Genomic DNA, 14,322 nt, shown 5'->3' on the forward strand with positions numbered 1-14,322 from the left:
TCCCTCTTCTCTCCATCTCTTTCTCAGGACCAGTTTGAAAACCTTGACAAGCATACTCAATGGGGGATTGACTTCCTAGAGAGGTATTCAAAGTTTGTCAAGGAAAGGCTGGAGATCGAACAGACATATGCAAAACAGTTGAGGTAAAAACCCTATTCAAACTCCCTGGCCCACTGGTTTTAATCTTTCAATTCCATGGAACTGTTTTGAGGTGTGTTGCGTACACTGAATAATGAATTGGCGAGTACGATTATTCTGTGTTATACATGCATATTAGACATTAGTAGTTCTGTATATTAACCTTCATGTTATATCAAAGATAATGAAACATCATCATGAAATGATGTGATTGGATCTGTTTTAATGAATATCTGAGAACATCAGTATGACCACTCTGTCTGAACAATAGGCGCAACTCACCCAATCAGACATGCTTGTGCTGCCATGAATTGATTTTGGTAGGCCACAAATCAATATAATAGGATTAGCCACAGAACAAATGGATTTCTAGGAGGTGGCTCCTGGACAGTCTCTAGACAGTAGAGGAGTAGGTCTACAGATCTATATGCAATTGGATTACTCAACTCTGTATCCTGCCTGACATCCATGTGTGATCTTTTGGAGCAAATCTACAAATGAGCAAAACCAAGGACTTCTAAAACGCCGACGATTCTACCAGTTCTTGGATCAGAGTGAGACCACTGGTTTAACAAAATGTAAGCTGGGAATAGGCAGATGTAGGCTCTGGTTAGTAAACCGTAGGTGACCACTCACTGCACACACACACACACACACACACACACACACACACACACACACACACACACACACACACACACACGGCTCATGATGTCACCATGGCATGCTGTGTTTAAACTTCATGCCTCTGTTTCCTGCTTAATCGTCCCCTCTACTCTGAGCTACTGCCACGACTGAGAGAGTATGACTCTGTCTCCTTCCCTCTCACGTGGTCACTTTTATTAGGCTGGTTTGTTTTCCAGAAGAAAAGCCATTTGGAAAAAAGGTGTCAATGCTGACACATTTAGTTTCATGTATGTTGTACTTGTGAGTAACTGGTACCACATCCCATATCAGATGCCATAAATGCTAACATTCTATCCCACATTAAAAATCATCCAGCCGTGAATATCTCTGTTAGTTGTAGTTTCTAAACTTTACATCTCAGCAGTGTGCTGTCAATGCACAAGGGAATTGAATATTATTCCTAGTATTTCCCAGCATCCGTGCTACACCATCTGGCTGTGTGTTGGTGTGTTCCTCCTCATTCCCCTGAAGCTATGTCATCACTGCTGCCTGGCATGTGGGACGGTAATGTAGAGGGGCTCCTGCTGTGGCCTCTGCAACCCCCTGGAGGCTTTACCTTTACTTGCACAGTCTTCACATTTTGCTGCCTTAAAATTAAATACAAAAGGCAAATTATTTATTTCTATTTTTTGATAAATGTTGTTCATCTTATTAAAAACGGTTCACAGCTGTAATGGCTGCCAAAGGTGCTCCACCAAGTATTAACTCTGGAATGTGAAGACAGATGCACAATGAAGACATTTGTTTTTATTTTGTATTAATTTGCAACATTTTCTATAACTTTTCTTCCACTTTGAAAATGGGGAGTAGATCAGTAGGAAAAATAATCTAATTTATTTCTGGGGAACAATTAAGTTCCTTTCTGTGATTGTTTTTGATTGTTTTAATTGAAAACAAACAGCAGTTTTTCAAGTAAGACTGAAAACAGAAAATTAGCTCTTATTGGCAGAGAGGTTTGGAACACTTTCTTATTGATTTGTTAATTTACTGCATGGTGATGTCACCATGGAAAACCAAAACTGGTCTTCTCAAACTGCTCTTACACTAAAAGGGCACTATCATAATTTTCACAATTTCACATTATTATTCCAACCTCAGTGTGGAAATGTATGTAAAACATAGGAAAATTGTGTTTTTGACTGCACTGGGCCTTTTTAAGGTAGCAAAATGTGTAAGGGGTGTGTAGACTTTTACTAGTGACTGTATTGTTCTGTGTAATTCATGGAAAGGCACCAGACCAGGCTGATGTTTCTCAGTCTGTGTGTGGGGAGCTACTCCCCTGGTCCCCTGCTCCCCAGGACAGGGGAAACAGAGTGCTGGTTCAGTGGAGACGGGGAGGGGGACAGACGCGTCTGAAAACCTCTCTGGATTCCTCCTCCATTCATCCCTGAAGAGCGATTGGAGCCAGAGCGTTGCATGTACTGCATGCCTGAAGAGCACCACAGCATAACACTACTACAGGAGCATCTCTCCAGAGGGACTACTTTATCAAAGAGAACCATTTCTTTGTGTTGCTCCTCCTGCGTTTGCAGGAATATCACAATGTGCCAGTTTAGCTGTGTGTGTCTGACCTACTTTATCTAGTTCTCTGTCTCAGTGGAGAATCTGACTGACGGAAATGAACTGAGCTATCTAATCTCTGTCTCTGAACGGCTGTCTCCTCTCACCTCACAGGAACCTGGTGAAGAAGTACTGTCCCAAACGCTCCAAAGACGATGAACCTAGGTGAGTAGAGTAGACCCAGTTTCATTAAATAGTTAACCTGTGAGTGGTATCAGCTTTACACCACACACAGGGCCTTCCCACTAGCCTTGTCGCCAACAAACACGGGCTGCCATGACAACCCAGCACTTTTAAACATTTAATTGCTTCCATAGAATCGAGTAAGAGAGTTAGGGAGAGTCCTACAGCTGTGTAGGATATCTGGCTCTGAGGTACGGTCACAGTACCACTCCACGGTGACATTATTGGCTGCTAATGCACAGGAATGATCTCAAAGGAGAGGGAGGGGGAAAGAGACACACAGAGAGAGACCCAGAGTCTGACAGAGCTATGTACATAGTCAAGGCTTTAAGGTACACCTACAGCTCATCGCTTGGCAGTAGTACTGTAGTCTACTTCATCATTGACCTCAACCCAGAGTCTCTTAGAGCATTCAGTCAGTCCACTGACCCCTATCATATCATATCACAGCAAAATCACACTCTACTTGAACAGAGCAATGCACATTCATGAGGCATCAAAGCCAAAGGAATTTAATGATGTAAAAAATAAATAAAAATGCGGAAGATGGCATGTAAATAGTGTGGAAATCTACCAGAAAACAATTAGGCATCAACAAATTCAATCCCTTCCTTCTAGACAATTTCCTGGACAAAAGGTTACACTTTAAATAGTGAAGGTGTAAACTTGACAGTAGAAAATCTAAACGTTATGTTTGACCTCTCGGCTTCCTTATCAAATTTAAGGCTGACAACCGAAGAAAATTAACAACCATGACCATGATTTGATGAAGAATGCAGAAAGAAATTGAGAAACCTATCCAACCAAAAACATAGAGACCCAGAACCTAAGCTGACGCCTTCACTATGGTGAATCACTAAAACAATGCAGAAATACACTATGGAAAAAGAAGGAACAGCACGTCAGAAATCAGCTCGATGTAATAAGAATCCATAGAGTCTTACCACTTCTGGGAAAACTCGAAACAAACAACACAAAGGGTTATCTATTCAAAACAGATGTATGGATAAACCACTTTTCCAATATGTTTAGCTCTTTAACCAAGAACAAACAGCAAAAACATATTCAGGCTCATATGTAAATCTTAGAATCAACTATTAATGACTACCAGAACCCACTGGATTCTTGAATGAACTACAGGACAAAATACAAACCTTCCAACCCAAATAGGCCTGTGGAGTTGAAATGATAAAATTATACAGACCACAAATTCCAATTTGGCTATACTTAGAGTTTAACATAATACTCAGCTCTGTCATCTTCCACAATATTTGGAACCAAAGACTGATCATCCCAATCCACAAAAGGGTTGACACATTTGACCCCCAGATCTACCGGGGGGATATGCGACAACAGCAACCTTGGGGAAATGCTTTGCATTATCATTAACAGCGGATTCCCTCAGTGAAAACAATGTACTGAGCAAAGATCAAATTGTCTTTTTACTAAATTACTGTACAACAGACCATGTATTCATCCTGCACACCCTAATTGACAAACAAGCAAATCAAAACAAAGTCTTCTCATGCTTTGTTGATTTCAAAAAAGCTTTCGACTCAATTTGGCATGAGGGTCTGCTATACAAATTGATGGAAAGTGGTGTTTGGGGAAAAACATACGACATTATAAAATCCATGTACACAAACAACAAGTGTGAGGTCAAAATTGGCTAAAAAACACATTTCTTTCCACAGCGCCGGGGGGTGAGACAGGGATGCAGCTTAAGCCCAAACCCTCTTCAACAATATATACCAACGAATTGGCGAGGGCACTAGAACAGTCTGCAGCACCTGGCCTCACCCTACAAGAATCTGAAGTCAAATGTCTACTGTTTGCTGATGATCTCGTGCTTCTGTCCTCAACCGAGTAGGACTTAGATCTTCTGCACAGATTCTGTCAGACCTGGGCCCTGACAGTGAATCTCAGTAAGACAAAAATAATGGTGTTCCAAAAACGAATATAAATTATATCTAGACACCGTTGCCCTAGAGCACACAAACAATACATATCTCGGCCTAAACATCAGCGCCACAGGTAACTGTTCACAGCTTTGTGGAAATCTGAGGCAAGGCAAGAAGGGCCTCCTATGCCATCAAAAGGAACATAAACATGTTCACAAATGCATATAGACCCCACAGAGCCCCAGGACAGTAACATAATTAGACACAACCAAATCATGAGAAAACAAAAAGATAATTACTTGACACATTGGAAAGAATTGACAAAAAACTGAGAACTAGCATGCTGTTTGGCCCTAAACAGAGAGTACACAGTGGCAGAATACCTGACCACTGTCACTGACCCAAACGTAAGGAAAACATTGACTATGTACAGACTCTGAGCATAGCCTTGCTATTGAGAGAGGCCGCAGTAGGCAGACCTGGCTCTCAAGAGAAGATAGGCTACTTGCACAATGCCCACAAAATGAGGTCGAAACTGAGCTACATTTCCTAACCTCCTGCCAAATGTATGACCATATTAGAGACACATATTTCCCTCGGATTACTCAGATCCACAAATAATTTGGGGAAAAAAACGAACCAATTTTGATAAACTACCATATCTATTGGGTGAAATACCACCTATGTGCAATCACAGCAGCAAGATGTGTGACCTGTTACCACAAGAAAATGGCAACCAGTGAAGAGCACAAATACATCATATGTTTATTTATTTTCCCTTTTGTACTTGACATATGTTTCCCATGCCAATAAAGCCCTTGAATTGAGAGACAGAGAGCTGCATTTAGGCTCAGCCTAACAGCACTGATATTTACAGTGGACATATTTAGGACAGGCCATGGTTGAGACAACACCCTCTGAATTCTCTGAAACCATTCCCCAAATGAATTACATTATCCCTGCATCATTTGGCCCTGTGTCCTAACTCCTAACACTGGTGCTATAACAGGACAGGGAGAGGATGGTTGGAGGGGGGCTCCTGGGGCCCTCTTAGGGATACATAACATATGTCACAGACCCTCCTTCTGTGGTCCTTCCTCTGTGGATGTGTGTGGGGGATGGAGGCTTGGGAGAATTCTAATAAAGTGAGATGGTAACGTCCTTAAGGCGGAGGTGGGCTTGTTGTCAGTTTCGACACCGAGGCCAGTGTTATTGGATTTCCAGCTCCCACTAGTCATCCTCCTCTGTCTGTGTGGTACACTCAGAGCCTAAATCCAGACTCGACCCATATTGTAGATGTGGCCTTAACCACTGCTATCTAAGGGGTTCACAGCATGGATCTTTCTCTCTCATTCTATCCTAATAAAGTTATCTTACTAATACCCTGGTTTTCTGTACCCTAGGGCCGAGGCCAGTATACATGCTTAGATGAAGTGTTGAGTACCCTGACCTGTCCTTTGTGTTCAGGTTCTCGTCGTGCGTGTCATTCTACTCCATCCTGAACGAGCTGAATGACTACGCGGGGCAGAGGGAGGTGGTGGCCGAGGAGATGGGACACAAGGTGTACGGAGAGCTGATGAGGTATTCACAGGACCTCAAGTCAGAGAGGAAACAGGTGAGTGGCGTTGCTAGTAGTGGTACACTACTCCCTGGTAGAACATGCCTTCATTATGTGTAGTTTGGTTCTTTTGTTTACGCTGTAGTGAGTGCATTATAAATGTGTTTATTGAGATCCTCCTTTGTTGAGTTGTTTGTGTTTTTTGACTCCACAGCACCTCCAGGAGGGCAGGAAGGCTCAGCAGTATCTGGACCAGTGTTGGAAACAGATGGACAATGTGAGAGAAGGGAGGGATAGAGGGAGGGAGGGAGGGCCACGGTGGCACAAGGCACAAAGGGGACAGGGAAAGGAGGGTGTGACACCTCCCCTCCGCCGACTGCCAGGCGCCTAGTCCTGCTGGGCTGCATGCAAGAGAGGGCCTAGAGGATTTCCACTTACCTGCACACACACTCACACACATTTAAAATAGTACACACACACACAGGAAGATACATGCATAAAAAAAGCAAGTGGACACACACACACACACACACTGACGAGAGGAGCATTCCTGCATTTCAGGCCTTTTCAGTCTCCGAGGCTTGATCATCTTTGCAGCTTTTAGGGCTTGTATAATTGTAGCCAGCTACAGCTGAGTCTCAGATTGAGAATGGCAGTGTTGTAATGCCTTAGGTATTCCTCTTTGTCACGTAATGCAACACAGATGTTCTGGCAGGAAGAAGGGATATGTTTATTTTTAGTTTTTTAGTTATCATTGCTGCCTGTTTAACCACTGCTATCTAAGGGGCTCACAGCATGGATCTCTCTCTCTCATTTTATCCTTACAAAGTTATCTTGCTAATACCCTGGCACGATAAGTGTGTTGCTCTCCCATCTATGGCCTGTAGAAATTGGACAGGGTTGCCGGATTGACTCTCGGGTTTTGAGAAGAGGTCAACAGGTCTTGACTAGTAATCTCAATCTCCCATTTGACTTTCTTAGAGCAAGAAAAAGTTTGAGCGGGAGTGCAAGGAGGCAGAGAAATCACAGATCAGCTACGACCGGTTAGACAACGACATCAACGCCACCAAGTCAGAGGTAGAAAAGGTAAGTCCTGACCTGGCTTGAGACATGACATCTACACTACCTACACTCATACACCTCAGAGGTTGGGATTTGCTGTCTATATTGAGTGGTCCTGAATTCTCCCTCTTATCCACTGCAGGCAAAGTCCCAGTTGTACCTGCGCACACACTCTGCAGACGAGAGTAAGAACGAGTACGCTGCTCAGCTGCAGAACTTTAACGGGGAACAGTGGAAACATTTCAACGTGGCCATTCCACAGATATTCAAGGTAATCCACAGTCAGCCATTCTTCTCCAGGCTTCAACTTCTCTCTTGTCCCCTATTGGCCTGACAGATGGAAATCTGAGCTGTGACTGCCTAACAGGAGACCAGAAGGTCAGAGATCATTGTGTGTTTTCCGACCTCTCCAGAACCTGCAGGACATGGACGAGAGGCGGACAGTGAAGCTGGGAGAGACGTACCGGAGCTTTGCCGACGTGGAGCGCAGAGTCGTCCCCATTATCTCCAAGTGTCTGGAGGGTATGGTGACTGCGGCCAAGGCTGTGGACCAACGCAAGGTGGGTCTGGAGGATGGTACACCTGCATTATATAGCATTGTGCCCTATAGTTTGAGGTAGGGTGTACACCAGACTATCCTTTACCACAGTGCACGGAGTGGAGGCAGCACGTGGCATGGGTGGACCAGGAGTTAGTCATCCACCCAGCAGCCAGGCCAGCGGTGAGAATATTGCTCCCTGGGCTCTATTAAAGCCAGCCTCTGGTCTCAGCCTCCACCAGTGTTTGTGTGGCATGACTGGTACTGGCAGTCTCCTCTCTCCTCCCCACCCACAGGCCTACAGGCTGTTGCTGCTGCTGGAGGCAGCTGAGCAGAGCTGCTCCCCACTCTGTGTGACATGTTTTCATTTGATTCTTATATATGCACTCAACGTGTGGTTTCTACCAGGGGCTGGGCTGTGGAGTACACTGCTGTCATGATATCCCAGAAAACATCATTTTAAAGAGATGTCAGTTGGTAATGTTCACTATCATTCTTTCTCTTTCTTTCTTTCTTTCTTTCTTACAGGACTCAGCGATTGTGGTGGAGTCGTTTAAGTCAGGCTTTGAGCCTCCGGGGGACTACCCGTTTGAGGACTACAGTCAGAACCTCTCCCGGACGGGCTCAGACAACACCATCAGCACCCCCAAGAATGAGGGGGGGGTCAAGCCAGACCCCAAACACTCCATCAGCAAAACAGCCAAGAACAAACTGTGGCTCTTTGGGAAAAAGCCGAAGGTGAGAGATCTGTCATCATTTAATACGAACACATTCTCTCATTGTTTGTGTTAAATAACTTGTATTTATCTTTCTATGTTTTTCTATCACAACAGAGTGCACTGGTAGGTTTATACAACCGTCGTCTAACACCCTTTCTGTTGACTTACGGTAACTGGGCTTTGTAACAGTCACCTAGATCTAACATTTTCTACTCCATAACATCAGTCACTACACTTTGACCTACCAAAGGCCAAATTGTCTGTCTGTTAATCTATAACTTTTGGGGGGTTTGTGTTAGAGTAGCTTGCCATTTTCAGATGACTTGTCTAGTCTGTTGAAGGAGGTGTTGGTGCTCATATTGCCTCTGATTTGTCCATTCTTGTCCATGTCCATTCTTGTCTCTCACCTGAGGTTCTCTCAAATGTCATCTTGCTCAACTGGAGTTTCTCCTGCTGAGATTTGTTTTGTGGGATAATATGTTGAACCACATGTTTTATCACTTTTATATAGAAACAACACCATGAGTTTCTGTTCAATCATTACAATATGCTCCAAGTTTTGAAAGTTGGGAGGTTGATCAACCCTTTTTTGTTGCCCCCCCCCCCCCCCCGACCTGGCCCCTCGTCAGCCACTCTATTTCCTAAATTTGCCAGTGACCCCATAGCTTTCTGTCTGTCTGAAATGAGAACGGTCAAACCCAGGATAGCGTCTTTCAGTGGTCTTAAACGAAGGGTAAGACTAAGAGCATGTCAGTGTGTTTGGGTTTGCAGTGATTTACTTTTCTCTCTCTCTCGCTTCTCACCTCTGATGTTGAATCAGGTTGTTTTCACTAGTTAGGATCAGGGGTAAGTTGAAATCACAGGATTCAAATGTCATGATTGAGTCTGTGTCTAGTGTGAAATGTAGGAAGCGATATTGAAACTAGGTGGTATATGGATGGGGTGGTGGTGAAATGTAGGAAGCCATATTGAAACTAGGTGATATATGGATGGGGTGGTGGTGGTGGTGACATGTCGATTTGACATGAAGGTTAACTGTATTGTACCTCGTCATGAGCCACCCAATATACTGTATGATGGCTACACAGTCTGAATGACACAAGGTCGTATTACCGAACCATTGATTGTGTGTCACCCCTGTGTGTCTCATTGGTTTCTGGCTGAAGGATCTGGTTTAATTTCCTTAATGGATGGCTGAGGTGATTCATGGTGTGTCTGCAGTAAAGAGACAGACTTCCTGGAAACAACCCTCTATCTGTGCTCTAAATTGCATCGCATCATCTTGAAGGGGCTTTTAAAATGTCAACTTGTTTTTAGTATACCTTGAGAACCGTGTATTCTCCTTGGAGGATAGCCTTTCCGATACATGATACAACACATTATGTGCAGAATCATTCGATCACTGAATATAAATAACACAGATTATGTAACATTGTGGCAAGTATAACTTCACCCAGATTGAGACACTAAACATGCTCATCAGATTGTGCCTACCTCTGTCTTTAACGTTTTTGGGTAACTTTGCTCCAAACAGAAAATAGCCACACCCTTGTGATAGTTTGATGCTGTGCTGTTAGTTACCATGGTAACCTACATGAGCCACATACGTGTTGACAACTTTTTCTTTTGGTCTTTTTTTCTATTGGCCTTTTTTAACGCAGTGGTCAGTGGTGTGATGTCTCTACTGCCAGAGCTAGTTTGTCCCATCTAGTGGAGTTCTATAGCACATGTCTAGTGTTACAGACAGTTCTTGAGTGAGGTTTTCAAACCTATTCTTTCCCTGGTCTCTCCTCCTGTCATTCTCTTGGTTCTTGCTGTGGAAAGGTTTCTAGAGCCCATGAGTGGCTGTCATTTTGACTAGACGGTATATTGATGTGATTTCAGGCTCCATCACTGGAGGACTTCAGCCATCTGCCTCCTGAACAGAGACGCAAGAGGCTCCAGGCTCGGATAGACGAGCTCAGCAAAGAACTACAGAAAGAAGTGGACCAAAGGTAGGCCATTGGAACACTTTAACGCTGCATTCTATCTTATATATTGCCTATGTTTCTGCTCCATTAGTATTTCAGTGCCATTTGTTCAATTGTTTGTGTACAATGTTTTCCCATTGTGACTGTGTATCCAGAGATGCACTGAACAAGATGAAGGATGTGTATGAGAAGAACCCTCAGATGGGTGACCCCCAGAGTCTCCAGCCCAAGATATCAGAGACCATGTGCAACATGGAGAAACTGCGCTCTGAGATCCACAAGAATGAGGTAGGTCTTCCCAGCCAAGAGCCCTGGAGCCCCAACACGAGAGCAGAGGGTAGGGTAATAGAGGGGAGCCTTCACAGCACATCTGGAGACATGGTGACTGGGCTGAGGTTTACAGTGCTGAGTTAGCCCCCTCTGGGGGATGACTATATACACTGCTTCTCTTTGTCAACAGCACACTGAGTAGAACAGGATATGACTGCCAGAGTACAGTATGTGAGCGGAGCGTGCCCAATTTGACTGGAGCGCGGAACTAGATTCCCGAAGGCTGGAGCGTCAGCTTTCTCGCCCGCTCCAGTACCGCTCACTTCACGAGCTCAGGGCATGTCCGTCCCAGCATGCATTTGTAGTCTACTTGTGCGCTGCTATCCCCTTGCTTTAGCTATTGTCATCAAGTATGCTAAATATTTTCGTAAAGAAACTGGTAAAACACACAAAATCAAGGTGACTTACAAAGATGAGGATAGAGCAAGAGATGGAGTGTGGTGATGAACTAAAGAATCATTGTGGAATCTGAAAAGACACATATCCCAAAAGCATGATGGTGTACTTACTACGTGCACATGTTAAAAGAAAGGAACGGGGTGGGTAGATAACTGTGTCACTGTAGCAAAGTTTTTATACACTAAGAATAAGATCACTTAAAAGTTCATTTTTGTTCTCTTATCTATACAATAGGCCATAATTGAATTTGGCCCAATAGGCCTGGCATATTCCCAATTTCAAGGAGCTTTCTGTTTTTGATTGGGTTATTTTGCCTAAAACCCTTTAGACCTACCTATAGAAAAAAAAGGCAACTCTGCATTTCTGCTCAGCCTGGCAAGAGTGGACAAAAGGGTGTTTAGCATTCCCAGTGGCTCTGCAAGCACGGTGAGGATATTCTCCGCTGCTTGCCTGCTCTCCAGGCACCATCGTATGAGCCTGAAGCCACACACTGGTCAATCTCGTGTTTCTAAAAATAAAATCAAAGGCACTGTCAGTTATACCTAAGTCATTTTTAGTTTAATTTGTGTTTCATTCTTCGTAAATCACAGCCTAAATGCGCAATTTATAGATGTATTCCTTTGTAGGCTATAGCCTTGTATTATTTAGGCTAGAATATTTAATTTCCTTCTTAGGCTACCTGTCTGCTGACCCGTTCAGTGTTTTTATGCTGTTTAATATGACATGGAGCCTATTTGAAATGATGAGCGCTTCATACAGTCACCTTTTCATGTTTATTCAAATACTTTTCATTCAAATCGTATGGTTTGGTTTCAATACTTCAAAACCAAATGGAAGGTCCATGTCGTCACAAAGATAGATGGGTGTTGTTTCAATTGTGATTTTAATGAATGGAGCACATTTGGAGCAGAAGTTTGTTTTTTCCTGTGAGAGGAGCGGTTGGAAAGGATGTGGAGCAGCATCAGCACCGCTCCATGAATGATGAGCACCAGCACCGCTCCATGAATGATGAGCACCAGCACCGCTCCATGGATGATGAGCACCAGCACCGCTCCATGAATGATGAGCACCAGCACCGCTCCATGAATGATGAGCACCAGCACCGCTCCATGAATGATGAGCACCAGCACCGCTCCATGAATGATGAGCACCAGCACCGCTCCTCCATGAATGATGAGCACCAGCATGAATGATGAGCACCAGCACCGCTCCATGAATGATGAGCACCAGCACCGCTCCATGAATGATGAGCACCAGCACCGCTCCATGAATGATGAGCACCAGCACCGCTCCATGAATGATGAGCACCAGCACCGCTCCATGAATGATGAGCACCAGCACCGCTCCATGAATGATGAGCACCAGCACCGCTCCATGAATGATGAGCACCAGCACCGCTCCATGAATGATGAGCACCAGCACCGCTCCATGAATGATGAGCACCATCCATGAATGATGAGCACCAGCACCGCTCCATGAATGATGCACCACCGCTCCATGAATGATGAGCACCAGCACCGCTCCATGAATGATGAGCACCTCCATGAATGATGAGCACCATCACCGCTCCATGAATGATGAGCACCATCACCGCTCCATGAATGATGAGCACCATCACCGCTCCATGAATGATGAGCACCATCACCGCTCCATGAATGATGAGCACCATCACCGCTCCATGAATGATGAGCACCATCACCGCTCCATGAATGATGAGCACCAGCAGGTTTCCTCACCGCTCAACTCTGTTCACAAGCTCTGATGGCTGCTTGGATCTTCAGGGGGTTCCATCTACTACACTATATTGAAAGACTGGCTGAATGATGGCAGATCAAGGACAGGAATGAGTGTATCCACCGTGCGGTTGTGAACAGCAGTATGACTGTTATATGACTGATTCTCCCGCTGTTAATTTCCTCTCTCTCTCACTCTCTCATACTCAGAGCTGGCTGTCAGAGGTGGAGGGGAAAGTGAGCACCAGAGGAGACCGAAGACCCAGTGCTGATGTCAACCATCACGCCCCCCACGGCAGAGAGAGGTCAGAGGGCACACAAACACAAACACACGAGGACTGGTATAGATCCTATCATGCGTAGTAGAGGGAGTCATTGTAGTGAAACGGGTGCCCATGGGCCATAGCGTTAAAAAAAATCCACATTCACCAGATGTCTTTGTGTGCCATTCTAGATCTATACATTCTAGTTATGTCTGTCTTAGAATACATCTTTTCACAAATAGTTTTATGTTTAATCACATACGTTTCACAATATTTAGATGTAAACCTGACAGCTGGGAGATGTACACTTTTAAGAGATACAGTTATTTGTGTTTCCTGTCCTTCATGAGATCACCAAATGAAACACACTCAGCATGACTATCCCTTTAGTGTCCATGGACAATTCCCACATTCTCAAAAAATATCAATATTGTTTAGTTCTCCCATTTTGGGGATTAGGCGTTTTCAACGAAGAGAAGCTCTTTCTACCAGGTATTTAAGACCTGTCTTAAAGTCATAAAACTTGTGGTGGAGAGAGAGAGAGAGAGAGAGAGAGAGAGAGGGTAGGAGCCACGGTATACACCCTCAAAAGGCCCCGTTGTGACACCGGTTAAAGCGTGTCAAGAAATGCAATGCTACTGGGTTTTTCACACTCAACCGTTTCCTGTCTGTATCAAGAATGGTCCACCACCCAAAGGACATCCTGCCCTGTGGACCCCTTAAACACTGATGAATTTAGGCTGTTCTGAGGGCAAAGCGGGGTGCAACTCAATATTAGGAAAGTGTTTCTAATGTTTGGTAGTCAGTTTATAATCTTCCTGTAATTGATTGGGTAAACCACCAACGTTTTGGCATCCATAGTGCCTTCTTCAGGGTTATCATGAGTTCACCCATCTAAACCTGAGTGGCTGAGATGGAACTGACTCTCTCATCCTTCCCTTCTCTTCACCCTCTCTTCTCCTCCTCTCTTCATCCAGCCCTGAGGGCAGTTACACCGACGTCCCCAACCAGGAGCACCGCAGCCCCCCTCACCAGCCAGACCCCCGACAGGCCCACCAGCCAGACGAGTTTGATGATGAGTTTGACGATGACGACCCGCTCCCAGTCATTGGCCACTGCAAAGCACTCTACTCCTTTAACGGTACAGCACGGCAGAGCCAGTGATGCTCTCTATGCATTTCACTGGCTCACTGTGTGTAGTGACAGTAATAGTGGTGGGCGTTCTGACTAGTGGAGCATTATTTAGTATTTGCATGAATGTGAATATGAAATGTGATATGT

The 14,322-nt window shown here is 44.5% G+C and overlaps 1 protein-coding gene across 3 annotated transcripts in view; it reads left to right on the forward strand.

The window, feature by feature from the left end:
- The window catches only part of LOC135512886 (formin-binding protein 1-like), a 41,189-nt gene that overhangs the window by 22,856 nt on the left and 4,011 nt on the right, over positions 1 to 14,322 (forward strand). For 2 of the 3 annotated variants that reach the window (XM_064935365.1, XM_064935366.1), the window contains exons 2-13: positions 28 to 143; positions 2,500 to 2,550; positions 5,937 to 6,084; positions 6,242 to 6,304; positions 7,009 to 7,113; positions 7,232 to 7,360; positions 7,503 to 7,649; positions 8,156 to 8,365; positions 10,231 to 10,340; positions 10,472 to 10,604; positions 12,989 to 13,083; positions 14,019 to 14,182. In XM_064935365.1, coding sequence (XP_064791437.1) covers positions 28 to 143; positions 2,500 to 2,550; positions 5,937 to 6,084; positions 6,242 to 6,304; positions 7,009 to 7,113; positions 7,232 to 7,360; positions 7,503 to 7,649; positions 8,156 to 8,365; positions 10,231 to 10,340; positions 10,472 to 10,604; positions 12,989 to 13,083; positions 14,019 to 14,182 — 1,471 coding nt within the window. The remainder of the gene's footprint in view (positions 1 to 27; positions 144 to 2,499; positions 2,551 to 5,936; positions 6,085 to 6,241; positions 6,305 to 7,008; positions 7,114 to 7,231; positions 7,361 to 7,502; positions 7,650 to 8,155; positions 8,366 to 10,230; positions 10,341 to 10,471; positions 10,605 to 12,988; positions 13,084 to 14,018; positions 14,183 to 14,322) is intronic. The other variant, XM_064935367.1, reaches the window with a different exon arrangement.

The sequence above is a fragment of the Oncorhynchus masou genome, chromosome 24, assembly GCF_036934945.1.
Source record: "Oncorhynchus masou masou isolate Uvic2021 chromosome 24, UVic_Omas_1.1, whole genome shotgun sequence".
In the NCBI taxonomy this organism is placed as follows: Eukaryota; Metazoa; Chordata; class Actinopteri; order Salmoniformes; family Salmonidae; genus Oncorhynchus; species Oncorhynchus masou.